General features: G+C 30.9%; 2 protein-coding genes across 3 annotated transcripts; one reads left to right on the top strand and one right to left on the bottom strand.

Annotated features, from left to right (window-relative positions):
* Positions 1–1,414: 1,414 nt before the first annotated feature.
* LOC130441967 (protein NDUFAF4 homolog) lies at positions 1,415–2,519 on the bottom strand. 2 transcript variants are annotated; one of them, XM_056775901.1, is made up of 4 exons: positions 2,162–2,519; positions 2,021–2,106; positions 1,714–1,945; positions 1,415–1,654 (listed from the first exon to the last, which is right to left on the bottom strand). In XM_056775901.1, the coding sequence occupies exons 1-4, from the start codon at positions 2,304–2,306 to the stop codon at positions 1,491–1,493; spliced, it is 627 nt and encodes a 208-aa protein (XP_056631879.1). In that variant the 5' UTR covers positions 2,307–2,519; the 3' UTR covers positions 1,415–1,490. The 2 variants fall into 2 exon arrangements, with proteins under 2 accessions (XP_056631879.1, XP_056631878.1); XM_056775900.1 differs by having other exon boundaries at positions 1,415–1,669; positions 2,162–2,504.
* A 376-nt stretch (positions 2,520–2,895) lies between these two features.
* On the top strand, positions 2,896–15,001 carry LOC130441965 (serine/threonine-protein kinase Warts). Its single transcript, XM_056775898.1, has 11 exons — positions 2,896–3,336; positions 4,660–5,030; positions 5,098–5,559; positions 5,611–5,931; positions 6,005–6,249; positions 6,321–6,700; positions 6,757–7,114; positions 7,174–7,509; positions 8,100–8,278; positions 8,342–8,610; positions 9,038–15,001. The coding sequence occupies exons 2-11, from the start codon at positions 4,767–4,769 to the stop codon at positions 9,467–9,469; spliced, it is 3,246 nt and encodes a 1,081-aa protein (XP_056631876.1). The 5' UTR covers positions 2,896–3,336; positions 4,660–4,766; the 3' UTR covers positions 9,470–15,001.
* The last annotated feature ends 295 nt before the right edge of the window (positions 15,002–15,296 follow it).

Here is a 15,296-nt window from a genome sequence, read left to right as displayed (position 1 = left end):
ATTTTCGTTTTATTTCATCACCAATAACAAAAATATCGATTTACAACGACCCGAAATTAATCGTACTTAGAAATATACGAATTTAGAAAATACGAGGGTAACAGAAAATAACGAACATTTTAGGATTGAAAAAATTTATTATGTAACAGAACATACTAAGTTTCGATAATTGATTCCAGAAATTAAAATTTGTAACGTTTTACTTTGATTTCGACGTTTTTATAAAATCCTCAACTGTCAAAATCTCTTCTAGAAGACTATAAAATATTCGGTTACTGCGTAAATATACATATAAAAGCCAAATCACTTGAAAAAAAAAGAAGAATAGTCTAACCTATTGAATTACCTATTTGTCCCATTAAACAATTGATTCATAGTTGAATAGTGAGTTTTTCATTATGAATGCTAATGACATTTTCAAATGCTGCCATCTTCTATTTTTAATTCAAGTATTCCGATTTACTTGTAATTTGAATTTATTTTGTCAAGTAATTAAAAACTAAACTGAAAAAGGTTTGTTTAGATTAGAACATGAAAATTACTTCATTAAATCATGCCCCATTTGAACTTTTGAAGAATACGTTTTTAAATGTCAAACATAGTTCAACTTATTAAGAAACTATGATAACGCACACAACCTAACCTAACAATAATCGCTCTTGATGTCGAAGTTAACCAACTTTCTACTTTTTCGCGCTCTTGACGTCGAAGTTAACCAACTTTCTATTTTTTACGCGTTGAATGTCACTAAACGTCAAAAATATAACCTCACTTTTCTAGTGACTACCTTCGTACCTTATAGGAATTCAGTCATTTCGATCTGTTTGTCCAGCCCTAATGGAAACATAGCATGTTTATGCTTAATTTTTACGTTTAGATATGAATGTATAAAAAAAATTCGATTAGAGAACAAATTAATACTTTTTATTATTATTTTAATTCTCAAAGAGAGTTCTCATATTTGACGTTCCGTTTGACATTACAATGCTAATTAGCATTTTATTCGAGAGTTGAATCAACTCTTGTATTGTATATTGTTTAACAACAAATAAGCATTGAAAAGTCAATTTAAGTATTTTCATAAAACTCCATATTTTACTATTTACTGTTTTGACTTCATTTATTTTGGGTTAAGTTTTTTCATTATTCTTTAATGTTTGGTAATTACCACGTTAAATCTGTACAACCTATGATCACGTGATCATAGCGAACAACAATACGAACTCAATTTATGAATGAAGTAATTTGTGACATATGTAAACTACCATTACCAAACTATGTTACTTTCTCGATTACCCTCGTACCTCATAGGAAATTTAGCCGTTTTGATGAATTTGCTCACCCAATAATGGAAATATAGCCGGTTTATGCTTAATTTCCACGTTTAGATATGAATGAATTAAAAAATTTTCGATTAGAGAACAAATTAATACGTTTTATTATTTCAAACATTTCTACATTAACAATTAATTCGAAATCCTAGTTTACACCTAGTCATTCTGGTTTTTTGACAAATCAGGTGGAGGAAGTTGTTTTCTAATATTTTTAATAACGTGAATTCTGGGTAAACTTGGTCCTGCAAATTTAGCCTTCGCACTTCTCGTTTCTTGGGGTAAATACATCTCAAACACCCTGAAGTATTTCAATATATTTCCTACAATTATTATTACTGTCTAAAATTTAAAATATATTAATTATGTGTTATCAACTTACCAACTGTTGCTTCGTCTAGAACATACTGTTCAGCGATTTTCTGGGCGTTATAGTTTATTGGATCTTCTTGATGCCTCGATATAAATTCTAATACATTTCCTAGAGTGGTTTTACCCGTCGGGATTTTTTCAGGATCTGGTTCTTTTATTCCATATATAAAAGATGGAACAGGACTCCTGTCAGCTGGAAGAGGTCTATTAGGATTAGGTTCTTGTTTGATATTTACATTCGGCTGAAATAAAATTTGTTATCACGTAAAAAATTTATAAGTATATAAAATCAAAATATGACAATACTTATACCATACATCTTGCGAAACTACAAAAACATTCTTCAAATGCTTATCTAATTTTTCGTTTTTCTTTAAACTTTCCTCAAACGCCTTTGGATATTCTGTAAATGAAAAGTACAATTTTATTTTAATATTAAAATGTATTTTATATTTAACCTTGTATCATTTGCTCGTAAGTTTCTTGATCCCTCTTATGTCGCGGTGCTGGAATTGGTTTTGGTTGTGATATTACTTTATGTGCTCTGCTTTCTAAATTAAAATTTTTAAATGGATTTTTTATCGACGAAAACACTTTCCCCATGATATAATTTGTTTGAGGTTAGGTTCTACCGTGTTTTAAATACACTGCTCATTAATAAATTTTAATAATTCCATGGAAACCGGCTGTTTTTTAATATAAACTAGCGACAAGTAATACGTTAATCACATCAATTATAATTTTTTTTGTTCCTTTTAATAATTCCTCGGAAACCACGCCTCTTGCATACCTCGTCTCTTTAAAAATAAAATAAAACGAGAAAGAACTACTGTAGTTTTTGTTCTAAAAAAACATGAAATATTTTCTACCATTGGCGGCCATAAATAGATACAACTGAATGTCGATATATTAATTTTCGATAAGTCGAATGAAATGTGCTGAATACAAGCTGTTAATTATTTTTTAAATTTAAATTACCGTCCAATACAACAATCTGTTCATGAGTTACGTGAAACTTATTAATAATTAAAAATGATTTTGTAAATTAATTGAGAGTATTATCGATTATTTGTTACGCCTATGGCTTTGAATGTTGCCTGTTTTATGGAATGCAGGGAAGCATTGCCAAGATAAGACCGAAAAAATTACTAGATAAAAACAAGTTTGTAATGGAATTTGCAGGAAAAAAATTGACAAATGAATCCTACTAATTGAAATAAAAACATCTTGTTTACTATATTTTTTGTAAAAGTCCTTTTGAAATTGATGTTAATTATATTTAGATAATATTATTTTTAGTTTTTATTTTTCTTGTGTTGGCAGATTCTGGAATTTGACACTGAGTAAAATGGCTGACAACTAAACCCTAAACTCAATTCAATTTTCTTTGTTTTCATTACATTTTTTCTTGTTTTCGCGGTTTTAAATTTTATAAATGAATTTATTTTTTGATATACGTTGAACGTGTAATAATTAAAAGTGTAATATGTAACTACCGTGTACCAAAAATTGTAATAAAGTGAAGAAGTGTCCTCAAAATTCATCACATAGAATGAGATAGATTGACTTGACACTAAAATCTGTCATTCCAAAGACTGCAGCAGATTCTTAAATATTTTTGCATATTGAAAAGGTAATTATTGTACGAAGCTTTAAAAAATGTTTGTAATTTTCATTCTAAATCAAATCATTGATTATTGCTGAATTAAGTAATTCTTATGGAATGCGTACTGGTATGCAGAATGAGACATCTCTTTGAAATTTGGCACATACTTTTAACTTTAACAATGCATAAATATTTTATCAATAATCTTCATACATATATCTGGTAATTTCAGTTTACTGTGTATAAGTTAATAATATAATGCTAAAAGTAACAGGTAGTTTAATTATTCTTTTTTAATAATTGTAATACTAGACTGTATAATGTAGGATGTAGTCACTAGTTTTAAGTCGACAAAATAATGCTAAATTTATTATAATACGTTGGATGCAATCTAATTCAATCTATTTAACTAATTTTGAAATTTTATCACTTTCAAGTGTTCTTGTATCTTTCAAAATTGTGTGATTTCATCAGTGGTTATTTAAAAATACTACATTTATATTATGATGAATTAGTCATTATTCATCAATAGATGTTTTTGTTCTACCAAAGTATAGGAATAGATAAAGCAGGTATTAGCTATGACATATTCTGCCAAGAATGCTTTTATATCATCTATCTTATCATATATGAAATAGTTGATGTTGCTAAGTGATTGTAAAATAACATGAAATAATATATTAGCAAGATTAATATATTTGTGCAAAGGTATAATATTTACAAATTATGATTAAATTTTATTATAATTCACATTTAAGTACCCAACTTTGTTAATTAAATACTTGTTCACAGTTTAAATATTTTTTTATTTAAGAATTAATTCTATGAAATTAAGATATTAGCTGCTTTCCAATTACATTCAAGTGAACTGAGACACTAAGTTATGTGAGTATCTTATACATAATGTGAATTAATACTCTTAATAACAATATAAAATTTACCATTATCATTGGTGATCCAACTGTTACTTGCAGTGAAAGAAACGGCATAACTAAAATAATATTATTTATAAGATTATTTACATTGATAACTGTTTTCAATAATTTAGTATTGCGTACTTACTTGCTTATTTTGTTCGTAAGATCTGAAAATGTGATGTTATTAACCTCACTTTCAATCTGAGTTCACCAAACTCACTAAAGCAAGCTTGAGCAGATTGCTGGTAAAAACTCAGTTAGGTTTCACTTGTGAGATTGAAAAGGTACGTGCATTCAACTGAGTTATATTGTTGCAGGTGAGAATAATTTGAATTTGATGTAAATGGAAACCAGCTAATAACTTTCCTTGTATGATAGTTGTCACATTTATAAGATTTGATTCAACATTTTCAATAAAAGTATTCTATTTCAGTAAAAGAAGGTACAAATACTCCAATCGGCTCTAATATCACATATCAAAAAATAATTATATAGTTGGTGTCAATGTAAAAAAGTTGTGAGCCTCGTGTGAGGCCCAGTATGGGCCAACAGTCCCGCATTCAAATCATCATGAATCCAAGCACACCGGCCCGGTCACCGGGCTATCACCAAAAAGCTATGGAAGAAATCCAGAATTCTTTAAGGCCATTTGCAAAAAGCAGTAGCGAAGCAATGAGCTCCAGTGCTGCCAGCACTATATCAAGTTTTTCAGCAACTAGCGGGGTTAGTTCTTTGAGCTCTACTTCTGGAGGAAATGTGAATGATAAAGATGTTATACAGTTGAGACAACTGGGTTTTTCAGAGGTAAATTATTAATAAATAGTGGTATTTACAGCACTACAAAAAAAATATATATATATTTGTTCAACAGGAATCTTCTATTCGAGCTTTACAACTTTACAGTGGTCGAGTTGATATTGCCCTAGAATACCTCAGCAAACAATCAATTGATCCCTCTACAGGTTTAAAGACTACTTCTCCTAGCTATACTAAACTCATGAGGAAACCCAGCATTGAACGAGAATTAGTACTACCACGTGGAAGCCCAGCTTTAGACAGTGGTGCAGGAAGTTCACGTTCTGATAGTCCAAGACTAATCGCCGATTTACATAATCGATATTCTCCAAGTTTTAATGAACCTCCGCCTCCGCCACCTCCGAGAAATACACCTCCGCCACCTCCACCTCACGTTGTAGGTGGAGCTGGAGGGTATCAAGCACCACCAGTTCCTAGTAATGTACAACAGATGTTTAAAAGAATGTCACCTGCTCCTGTGGTACCAGCAAGGACATCAGCTGTGGGGCAAGTGTACAATTCACCTGCCTTACAACAAGTATGTCACCACATTGATTTCGATACATTATAATAATTGTGATTTTTATAGAGAGGAACAAGTCCTGTAAGCAGTACCTCAACTTCTTCTGGTCGTCAACCAATGGTCGTTCAGAATGGTCCACAAGTACAACAACAACTTTCGCAGCAGATGCAGGCTTTGAGCTTGTATCAAAGTAGTACAGCTTCAACATCAGAACCACCACCACCGTATCCTCTAATACCAGCCAGTCCAGCAAACGGTCCTCCTCCTCCACCTTCTTATTCAGCATCAATTCAGAATAGACAGAGTCCTACTCAGGATTTCAGGAAGAGCCCTTCATCTGGTATTTATTCAGGATCGGCATCTACTGGATCTCCCAGTCCTATACCAGTATGTTGAAAATCAATATTCAAATTAAATAGATATAAAAAATGGAAATAGTGTGAGTGATATTTTAATTTAGGTTTCAACGAACGCAACTCCAACGGCAATGGCGCGACCGACACCCTTACAAGCTTGGGGTGCACGACAAACAATATCCCAACCTCCAATTATTATGCAATCCGTAAAAAGTACTCAAGTTCAGAAACCAGTACTGCAAACTGCCATTGCGCCAACATCACCACAACTTCCATCGCCAACAAGCACTACCCCACCTGCAATATCTGCTCCACCGCCTTCGTATACTGTATCTATCCAACAGAAAGGGTAAATGTTTATAAATATATTTGAAAAAAAATATATTTAATGTTTAATTTTATCATTATTTTTGTTTACAGCTACACGAACGGTACAAAACCTGCCGCTCCTCTTCCCTCAGCTAGTCCATCAAACAACGTTCAACCAGTTACTGTTCCAACTACCGAGCCCCCGAGTTACGCTAGTACCATGCAAGCTAAAGCAAAAGCCCAACGTGGTATGGCAACTCATCCTCCCTTACCACCACCACCTTATTCCTCTGATGATAACCACGTTCAAGTGTATACTGTGGATAGTTCTATGTCTCCAAGGGCGAGTCCTCATGTCCACCCTTCGTTACAAAGAAAATATTCTCCAGTCGTTAATAATGAATGTAGATCTGATAGTCCACAATCAACTAGTAGCGGAGATAGTAGGAATCAGTATTCAGATAACGGAGCCCCGCCGTTACCTCCGACAGGTAATATTGGGATATTAACACGTTCACTGCCTTTGCTAATTATATATTTTTCTCAGCATCATCTTCCGTCAAAAATAATCACCTAGTGAATGGTAACAGCGAAACGAAATCCAGTGAAACACCGCCTCAACTACCTCCATACACTAAGATCAAACATCAATCACCTATACCAGAACGGAAGAAGATTAGCAAAGAAAAAGAAGAAGAACGTCGAGATGGTAAAGTGAAGAATTATTCGCCGCAAGCTTTTAAATTTTTCATGGAACAACATATCGAAAATGTTATTAAATCGTACAAGCAACGCCAGTTCAGACGGATGCAATTGGAGAAAGAAATGAACAAAATAGGATTGAGTTCTGAGGCTCAGGCGCAAATGAGGAAGATGTTGTCGCAGAAGGAATCGAATTATATAAGGTTATTAATTTTAATCGAGTGATTCGCTTACGTTGTACTTAATCCAAATCCTATTTCAGGTTGAAAAGGGCTAAAATGGATAAAAGTATGTTTGTAAGGATAAAACCAATAGGCGTCGGAGCTTTTGGTGAAGTAACATTGGTAAGAAAAATCGACACCAATCATCTATACGCAATGAAAACTTTAAGGAAATCCGAAGTGTTGAAAAGGAATCAGGTAGCTCATGTTAAAGCTGAAAGGGATATTTTAGCTGAAGCCGATAATGAATGGGTCGTCAAACTTTATTATTCTTTTCAAGATTCAGATATTTTGTATTTTGTCATGGATTATATACCTGGGGGTGATCTAATGTCCTTATTAATCAAATTAGGAATATTTCAAGAAGTACTGGCGAGGTATGTTCTCAATTTTCTTTCAGTAATTGTATTTTAACTCGATTATTTTGGAAATTATATTGAAAAAATCAACAAGATTTTCATTATTTCTATGTACATTAGCTCACAATTTCATTTAAAATCTTCTATCGGGCAGGGGTGGCTTTGAGACCTAATTTCTTAACAAATGGTAGTCCCTGTATCTTAACTTGATAATTTTGGGGATTATATTGAAAAAATCATGAAAATTTTCATTATTTCCATGTATATCCAGAGTATAATATCATTACAAATGTTCTGATGTGCAGGGCTGGCCTATGAATATATGTGATTTCATAAAAAAATAGTCCCTACATATTAACTTGATTATTTTGGCAAATATGAAAAAATCATGAAAATTTTCATTATTTCCATGTATAGTAGTGCACAATCTCATTCCAAATGTTCTATTGGACAGGGGCGGCTTTGAGACCTAATTTCTTAACAAACGGTAGTACCTGTATCTTAACTTGATTATTTTACAAATTATAATAAAAAAATTATGAAAATTTTCATTATTTCCATGTATATCAAATAATTCAATATTTTATTATTAATTAATTTTTTTACAGGTTCTACATAGCAGAATTAACTTGCGCAGTTGAAAGCGTACATAAAATGGGATTTATCCACAGAGATATTAAACCCGATAATATTCTGATAGATAAAGATGGTCACATCAAATTGACAGATTTCGGTTTGTGTACCGGTTTTCGATGGACGCATAATTCCAAATATTACCAACCTAACGGTAATTTCAAACCCTCACTGAATTCCAGGTACCAAATTGATACGATTTCTTTTGTTATTCCAGGAGATCATAGTAGACAAGATTCCATGGATCCGATAGACGATTGGAACGAGGAGTGTAATTGTAAACCGTTAGAAAGGCGGAGAAGACGCGAACATCGATGTTTGGCGCATTCTCTAGTAGGAACTCCGAATTATATAGCACCAGAAGTATTGCAGAGAAAGGGATATACGCACGTGTGTGATTGGTGGAGCGTCGGTGTTATTTTGTATGAAATGTTGGTCGGTCAACCGCCGTTTTTGGCAAACACTCCCGCCGAGACACAATTCAAAGTAAGTAGTAAAAAAATAAACATTCAAATATTTTTAGCGTGCCGAAAGAAAAAGAAATTCCCAAACTTGTGGAGGAGTATAAGTATAATGAGATGTTGTAAAGCCAAAACGACTCTCTTAAATAATCTAAAATCCATCGGCTTTCTAGATAATTCAGATTTTGGATTTCTAAACAAAAAAATTGACTGCAAAAAAATCACAACGCAATGTAAACAGCTTATAAAAACAATACAAAGAAATTGTCGTCGTATAGACTTTCCAGGAAATGTATAACCGACGCATTCACCAAATGTTAGTCTCGATTAATATATTAGAACAGGACCGACTGCAAGGTGTATTGCAGTGGACGTATTTATTACTTATGGATTTCGATTATTTAAAGTATAGTGTATGTTTATTAAATTTATATTTGTTTTTTTTTGTTTAGGTGATAAATTGGGAAACGACCCTACAAATACCGAAACAAGCCAATCTTTCACCGGATAGTACGGACTTGATATTAAAATTGTGTTGTAGCGCCGAAAAGCGTCTCGGAAAAAATGCTAGTGAAGTAAAATCTCATCCGTTTTTCAAGGATATCGATTTTGAAAAAGGTCTGCGACGTCAACCGGCTCCTTACAAACCGCGCATCGAATACCCGACGGACACGTCGAATTTCGACCCGATCGATCCCGATAAACTCCGAAATTCGACATCGATAGACTCGAACAATTCCGACGAATTAGTCGATAATTCGAATCTCTTTCACGGATTCTTCGAATTTACGTTTAGGAGGTTCTTCGACGACGGCGGTCTCACTTCCCTCAACAAAATCAATTTAGACGACAACGACAATCAAGGCGGGCCGGTGTACGTGTGACGTTTGGTGACTGATAGGGGTGGAACCCCGTTTTTTTGAGTCTTTGATTCCGGAGTGATGCCGCGGGCATGCTATTCTTGCCAAAAGCCCGGTTTCGTTATCGCTATTACTATTATTTGATCGAAGAAAAAATAAAAAAAAAAGGTTTTTCCGCCAAGGAAAGGTAAAAAAATTTGTGTTTTTTTATTATCTTTGTGTTTTTTATTATTTTCTTTTGTTAATCGTACAACTAGTTCTTGTGTGAATAAAATTTCATCTTCTCTAGAACCCTCTATATCATTTCAAAACTCAGAGTATTGAAATTTTAGTTTTCGGTGTCATTTCATCCCTTTTTTCCTATTCCTTTTGTTTCTTCGCTGCTTTGTTTTCCCTTATCTTCCTTCTTCCTCTGCTACTTGTTCTCGTTCTTCTTTTCTTATGTCTTTTTGCATCTGTCTCTTTTCTTATTAGACCGTTCTTTTTGTGTCCATATCAATTTAACAATTTTGTATTTTCTATCCTCATTTTCTTCAGTTGTTTCATCTCTACTGCTACTATTCTACTCTTCTTCGGCTTCTTCCCTTTTCTTTAAATTTGTCTTATTTATTTGCTTTTGTTATTCTGTTCGCTATCTCATATTTACTATTTCTTCATCTTCGGTGAAATAACTGCCAAGTATTCAAGTCTATTCTTTATATTTTTGTTATTACATCTTCCTCGTGTTCTCTTTTTTGATTTACTACCATCCTTTTACATTTCTTCATTTTAACTTCCATTCTCAAGTCTCCTATAGTCTTTATTCATATGTCTACTTTTTCAATTCCTCTGGAAACAATCGAACTGTCACTTTTGATGTTGCATCACCTCATGGAGCTTGAAACACCATTTATTTGGTCGGTTCCCAGTGTCATCAGGAAAAGCTTCTTTGATTGCAGTTTTACATTTTTCGCTCAAACCTTCAGTTGAAGCTATTCGGTGCTTCTGTTTGTAGGGTTTTATAATCACATGACAGTTTTCAAATTCATTTTGTACAAATTCACATACTGTGTCCAACGGTCGAATCTTTCTAATGTTCAATAGCTGTCCAATGATACCAACTCTCAAGCTACTACACAAGGGTAATTAAAATTGATTTTGTCACAAATTTTAATCACACAATAGTCCTTTTGTACAAGTAAAAAAACACGAAAAATGTATTTGTGTGAAGTTTGATGTATAACCAAAGTCCAGTCTAGCTGCCTTATAATATGTAATGAAATGCCCTTTTCAGCTCAAATTCAAGTAGTTACACAAATAATTGTTGAAAAAAAAAACAATGTAAAGTATAAGTCATCGATATTAAAAATTTTAGGGTATATCAAAGTGCCTTGTTGAAAAAATTCGATGTAAAATTTTCATTTCCTATTAAACAAACAAAAAGAAAATTAAGTTTATCGAAATCTAAAACAAATAGGTTAGTTTACATTTTCTGCTAAGCCGTTTGTGCCTTGAATAGCGATGACTTAGCTTTATTAATTTTTTTTAATGATTCTTTAAAGGAAAAGATAAGCTGATGAAAAAAATTATAAAGTGTAATGGTGCTACTTTCAAATAAGTAACGTTAAAAATTGTGATATAAAATTACCTACCCGATAAAAATCTGACTTGTATAATTTTTGAAAAAGTTGAATTGGATTTTTCTAGTCAGTTACTAAAAGCTAGATAAGCAAATTGATAGAGATATATAGATATATTTTATGATTTATTTTAAAAGGCCCAGCTTTAAAAAAAAATCAAAATGATGGTAGTTCAAATGTACCAAAAAATATATATACTAAAATGATTGAGGTTGACATCTAGAACTGTTTTATTTCCCAATATAATCTCAATAGAGATATCTTAAACTGGTAGTTCAAATGTACCAATTTATGTTAACATTAACAAGGATTTATTTTTATATTAATTAGTAACACAATCTATTTTTTTTTTCGTTAAAATTCAAAAGTTTATAAAGATTAAAATGTTAGTAGTTCAAATGTATCAATTTATGTTGATATTAACAAGGATCTATTTGCGAGTATTTCAAATGTACCAAACCAATAATGTAACTATTACTAAATTGGACTCACACTAGAAAATATGGTTTTGTTTGGTTTTTTAATAAAATTTACTTCCAATATTATAATAAATAAATATGGGGAAAAATAATGGATTCAATTGAAGTGGTAGCCGTCCTATTATAATTTATTTATCTAGTATGTAGATTATTTATTTTTTGTAGTATCATTGTGTTGGGTTTCTAAAAGATACTCAATATTTGTGAACTTTTCATATATATATATATATATATATATATATATATATATATATATATATATATATATATATATATATATATAATTATGACTAATAAGATTTTTTTCGGGTGTTGAATTATAAATTATTATTGCTATTTGTGTATATGTAAATAATTTGTCAAACGAAAGTGAAATAAGTGTGAAAGGAATTTGACACGTTGATTAGAACAAAGTTTTGTAATCCTTCTTAAAAAAATATTGTTAAAAGATAGTGTGTGTGACATGATATATTTATAAAAAAAATAAATTTCAAATACAATTAAATATACAAATATATGTACTATCTTGTTCAAGCAACTTTTTCTAAATCATCACAATAAATTGTTACAATCATTAAATATTAACTCAAGATTTAATTTCGAGGTGCCCCATTTTTATCAAAGCACTAGTTTTAAATAATTTGACTATTTTCACTTTCCCCGTTGCTCCCTCCAATATTCCTTTTCCCTATGATGTTAGTCTCTTGGCTCTCCCTCCGTCCTACATTTTTTCAACTTTATGAGATTTTTTCCCAAATATTCCTGAATGACTGTATACACTACCACTACACCACCAACACTCACAATTACACTGAGTGATGATAATTTCAATAGCAATGTTATCGTCTTCAGGTAAACTGTTTACCTACAGTGTGTTCATCCTGTAACTTGGCCTTTGCGTATCTTATTATGCAGTTATCATATATTGCAGAGTGTTTATAAAAATTCCAAAGAACTTACAGAATGAATAAGGGGTTATCAAAAAATTGAGCAATAAGTAGTGATACAACAGTTTATCTTGACAATTAAGAAGTTCCGAAGGATTCAATAATCTAATAGAGAAAGCATAATGACTTATTTAGCATTAGAATAGTTTATCTCAACAATTGGAATTTCCAGAAGATTTGATAATCATAGAGAGGAAGTATAATGATCTATTTAGCCTTGGAACAGTTTATTTTAACAATTAAGAAGTTCCAGAAGATTGGATGATCGAATAGAGATAGTATATTGGCCAATTCAGTCTTGGAACAGTTTATCCCAACAATGAAGAAGTTACAGGAGATTCCATGATCAAATAGAGATAGTATAGTGATCCATTCAGCCCTGGAACAATTTATACAAACAATGAAGAAGTTACAAAATTTTATAATTATCGAATGAAAGTATAATGACCTAATTAGTTTGTTTACAGTATGAAATGTCTCTCCAATATCCTTTTAAATTTTTTTACACTTAAATTTCAGATAGTACTTATAGTTTCTGTTTCAAAATTTTCCTTCAAGAACTTTTTTCTCATAATAATAAAAATAATTACAGGGTGTTTTGAAAGTATTCAATACTTTTTAATTTACTTAAAAATACCAATTAGAAGTTAAAATAGACTCTTTAGATATTGAAAAAATTATGATTTAGAATTAAAAATATTCTATTTTTGTTTTTTTTTAATTTATTGATCACACTTGCGCATAATTTGGAAAAGTAATGTAAATGAATGTTGGTTGTACGCACTGCCTTTATTGCTAATAAAATAAGTATTTAAATATTCGTATTGAAAAAAAAATGTAGAATATGATTTGAAAATACTATAAAATTAATTTATTAAAAAAAGCTGTGTTACAATAATAGGTATATATTTAGTTTTTTGCTCATCTTATGCTTACAGTGTTAAAATAAGAGTATTTATTTACTATTAAAGAACGATCAATTTTAAATTGTTTTTTAAACATTTATATCTTGTTTTATGATAAAACAATATTTTTGCAAAATATTTAGTATCCTAAACTTGTTTCTTTTATTTATGAAGTTATTTTTAAATATTGGATACTCAAATAAAGAAATATATCGCTTTTTATTAAATAATAATCCGAAATAAATCTATTTTAATAGGAATTTAATAATATTTTTCAAAAACAAAATTTTCACTTGATTTTATGATTACTTTAATTTATATTTCCGCAAACAAAAATTCTTTTCATTACAACTCAAAAATCACAGAAAATATTTTATATTAAAAATTTGTTTAAAAAACAATTTTAAAAATTGTAAAAATGGTGTCCCGAAGAAATATTTTTAAAATTTTTTAATGTTTCCACAACAAATCCAAAACAAAGTTCATTAATGAGATTATCTACTGTTTTTGGAGTTTACAGTTTTCGTAATATTTTTATTCAATAATTAGTTACTTGATTTTTTATTTAATTGGAATTAGTTGTTCCAAAAACTATTTTAAACATAATTGAACTTCATTAAATATTTGGAAAATAGAAAAAAAATGTAAGTGCAACACCGAGACTTTTTTATAACTCGGATTTGATACCCTCTCACTGTTTTCTATTTTTTATTTCCGTTTTCCAGTCCTGAATTATTTTTTCTTTCTTAGGTCTTAAATCACCATATCTTCCTTGGTTTTTCTCATTCCTCCTCATTCTATGTTCATAATTTTTTGTTGCTTTCTTTGTATTTGATCCAACCACTCTTTTATTAGTTTTATTTCTCCATATAAATACCGTATTTCTTCTTAGCCATAAATCTCCCAACTTTTACCCCCTAGTATTCTTCTTTCTCTTATATTCAACCCCACTTCTTCTACTTTGTTAAGAATCGACGTAGCTCATTGTTGGTCTTATTATTGTTTTGTCCAGATATACCTTCGCCTTTCTGATGTAATACCCTTAGTTATCATTGCTTCTAGATTTCCTCCCTAGTCATCGTCGTCCTTTGTAACCACCATTATTTCAAAGAAGATTCAACATGTTTTGGTTTTCTTTTGCTATCCTATCCATGACTGTGGGTGTTCCTAGCTTTTTTTTATCCCAGCCCAAACAACCCTTATTCTGTTATTTATTCACCGTTTTATTATTTTAGTGAACTGATCTGGAATTTGGACTAAAATAACATTCGAAATTTTTATTTGCCAATTATGTATCGATGGAAATGTATTTTTCATCGGGCACCCTTTTTAAATCGTTCCAATCACTATTTCCAATTTTTCCTCTGTGTATTTTAAGTTTAAATACGATTTAATTTTTAGAAAATAATTTGTCTAGTCTATCAAATTTTTTTTATCCAATTATATTAATTTTTAAATGTTTTTTTTGTGCGAATTAGATTTTTAAAATTCTATGTTAAGTTTTAGGCATTCGTGTTTTAAACAATTTTAAGTCAAAAGTGCCTTATTTCTAGAATGCAAAATTGTAAATGTGTGTAAATATATATATATTTTTTTGAAACGATAACCTCATATTTTTTTCCTCGGAAAAGCTATAATCAGAAATCAGGAACCATTTATAATACTGTTCCGACAAAAAATACTTGTATGTACATATATATATTTATAATACTACAGGCCTTTAACGCCAATGAGTTATTTTTCTTTTCTCGTCGGTCTTTAACTTATTTCAAAATTCTCCTTCACAGGTTGCTATCCTCCACTTCTACGCTCCAATATCCTTCAAAATTGCATCCAACCATTTTTTCTTTGGTCTCCCCTTCCTTCTTGTATCTCCTTCCCCTTCTTCAACGGCTTTTTGC

This window comes from Diorhabda sublineata, chromosome 3, assembly GCF_026230105.1.
Source record: "Diorhabda sublineata isolate icDioSubl1.1 chromosome 3, icDioSubl1.1, whole genome shotgun sequence".
Lineage (NCBI taxonomy): Eukaryota > Metazoa > Arthropoda > Insecta > Coleoptera > Chrysomelidae > Diorhabda > Diorhabda sublineata.
This window is presented reverse-complemented; position numbering and strand designations above follow the sequence as displayed.

Bases quoted from the DNA above. Each gene is read 5' to 3' on its own strand.
- LOC130441965 (XM_056775898.1), top strand. From the start codon at position 4,767: ATGGGCCAACAGTCCCGCATTCAAATCATCATGAATCCAAGCACACCG. The intron at 7,510-8,099 runs GTATGTTCTCAA...ATTTTTTTACAG, and splicing joins TTTCAAGAAGTACTGGCGAG to GTTCTACATAGCAGAATTAA. The intron at 8,611-9,037 runs GTAAGTAGTAAA...TTTTTTGTTTAG, and splicing joins CCGCCGAGACACAATTCAAA to GTGATAAATTGGGAAACGAC.
- LOC130441967 (XM_056775900.1), bottom strand. From the start codon at position 2,306: ATGGGGAAAGTGTTTTCGTCGATAAAAAATCCATTTAAAAATTTTAAT. The intron at 2,107-2,161 runs GTTAAATATAAA...TTTCATTTACAG, and splicing joins TTACGAGCAAATGATACAAG to AATATCCAAAGGCGTTTGAG. The intron at 1,946-2,020 runs GTATGGTATAAG...ATTTTATTTCAG, and splicing joins TTTTTGTAGTTTCGCAAGAT to CCGAATGTAAATATCAAACA.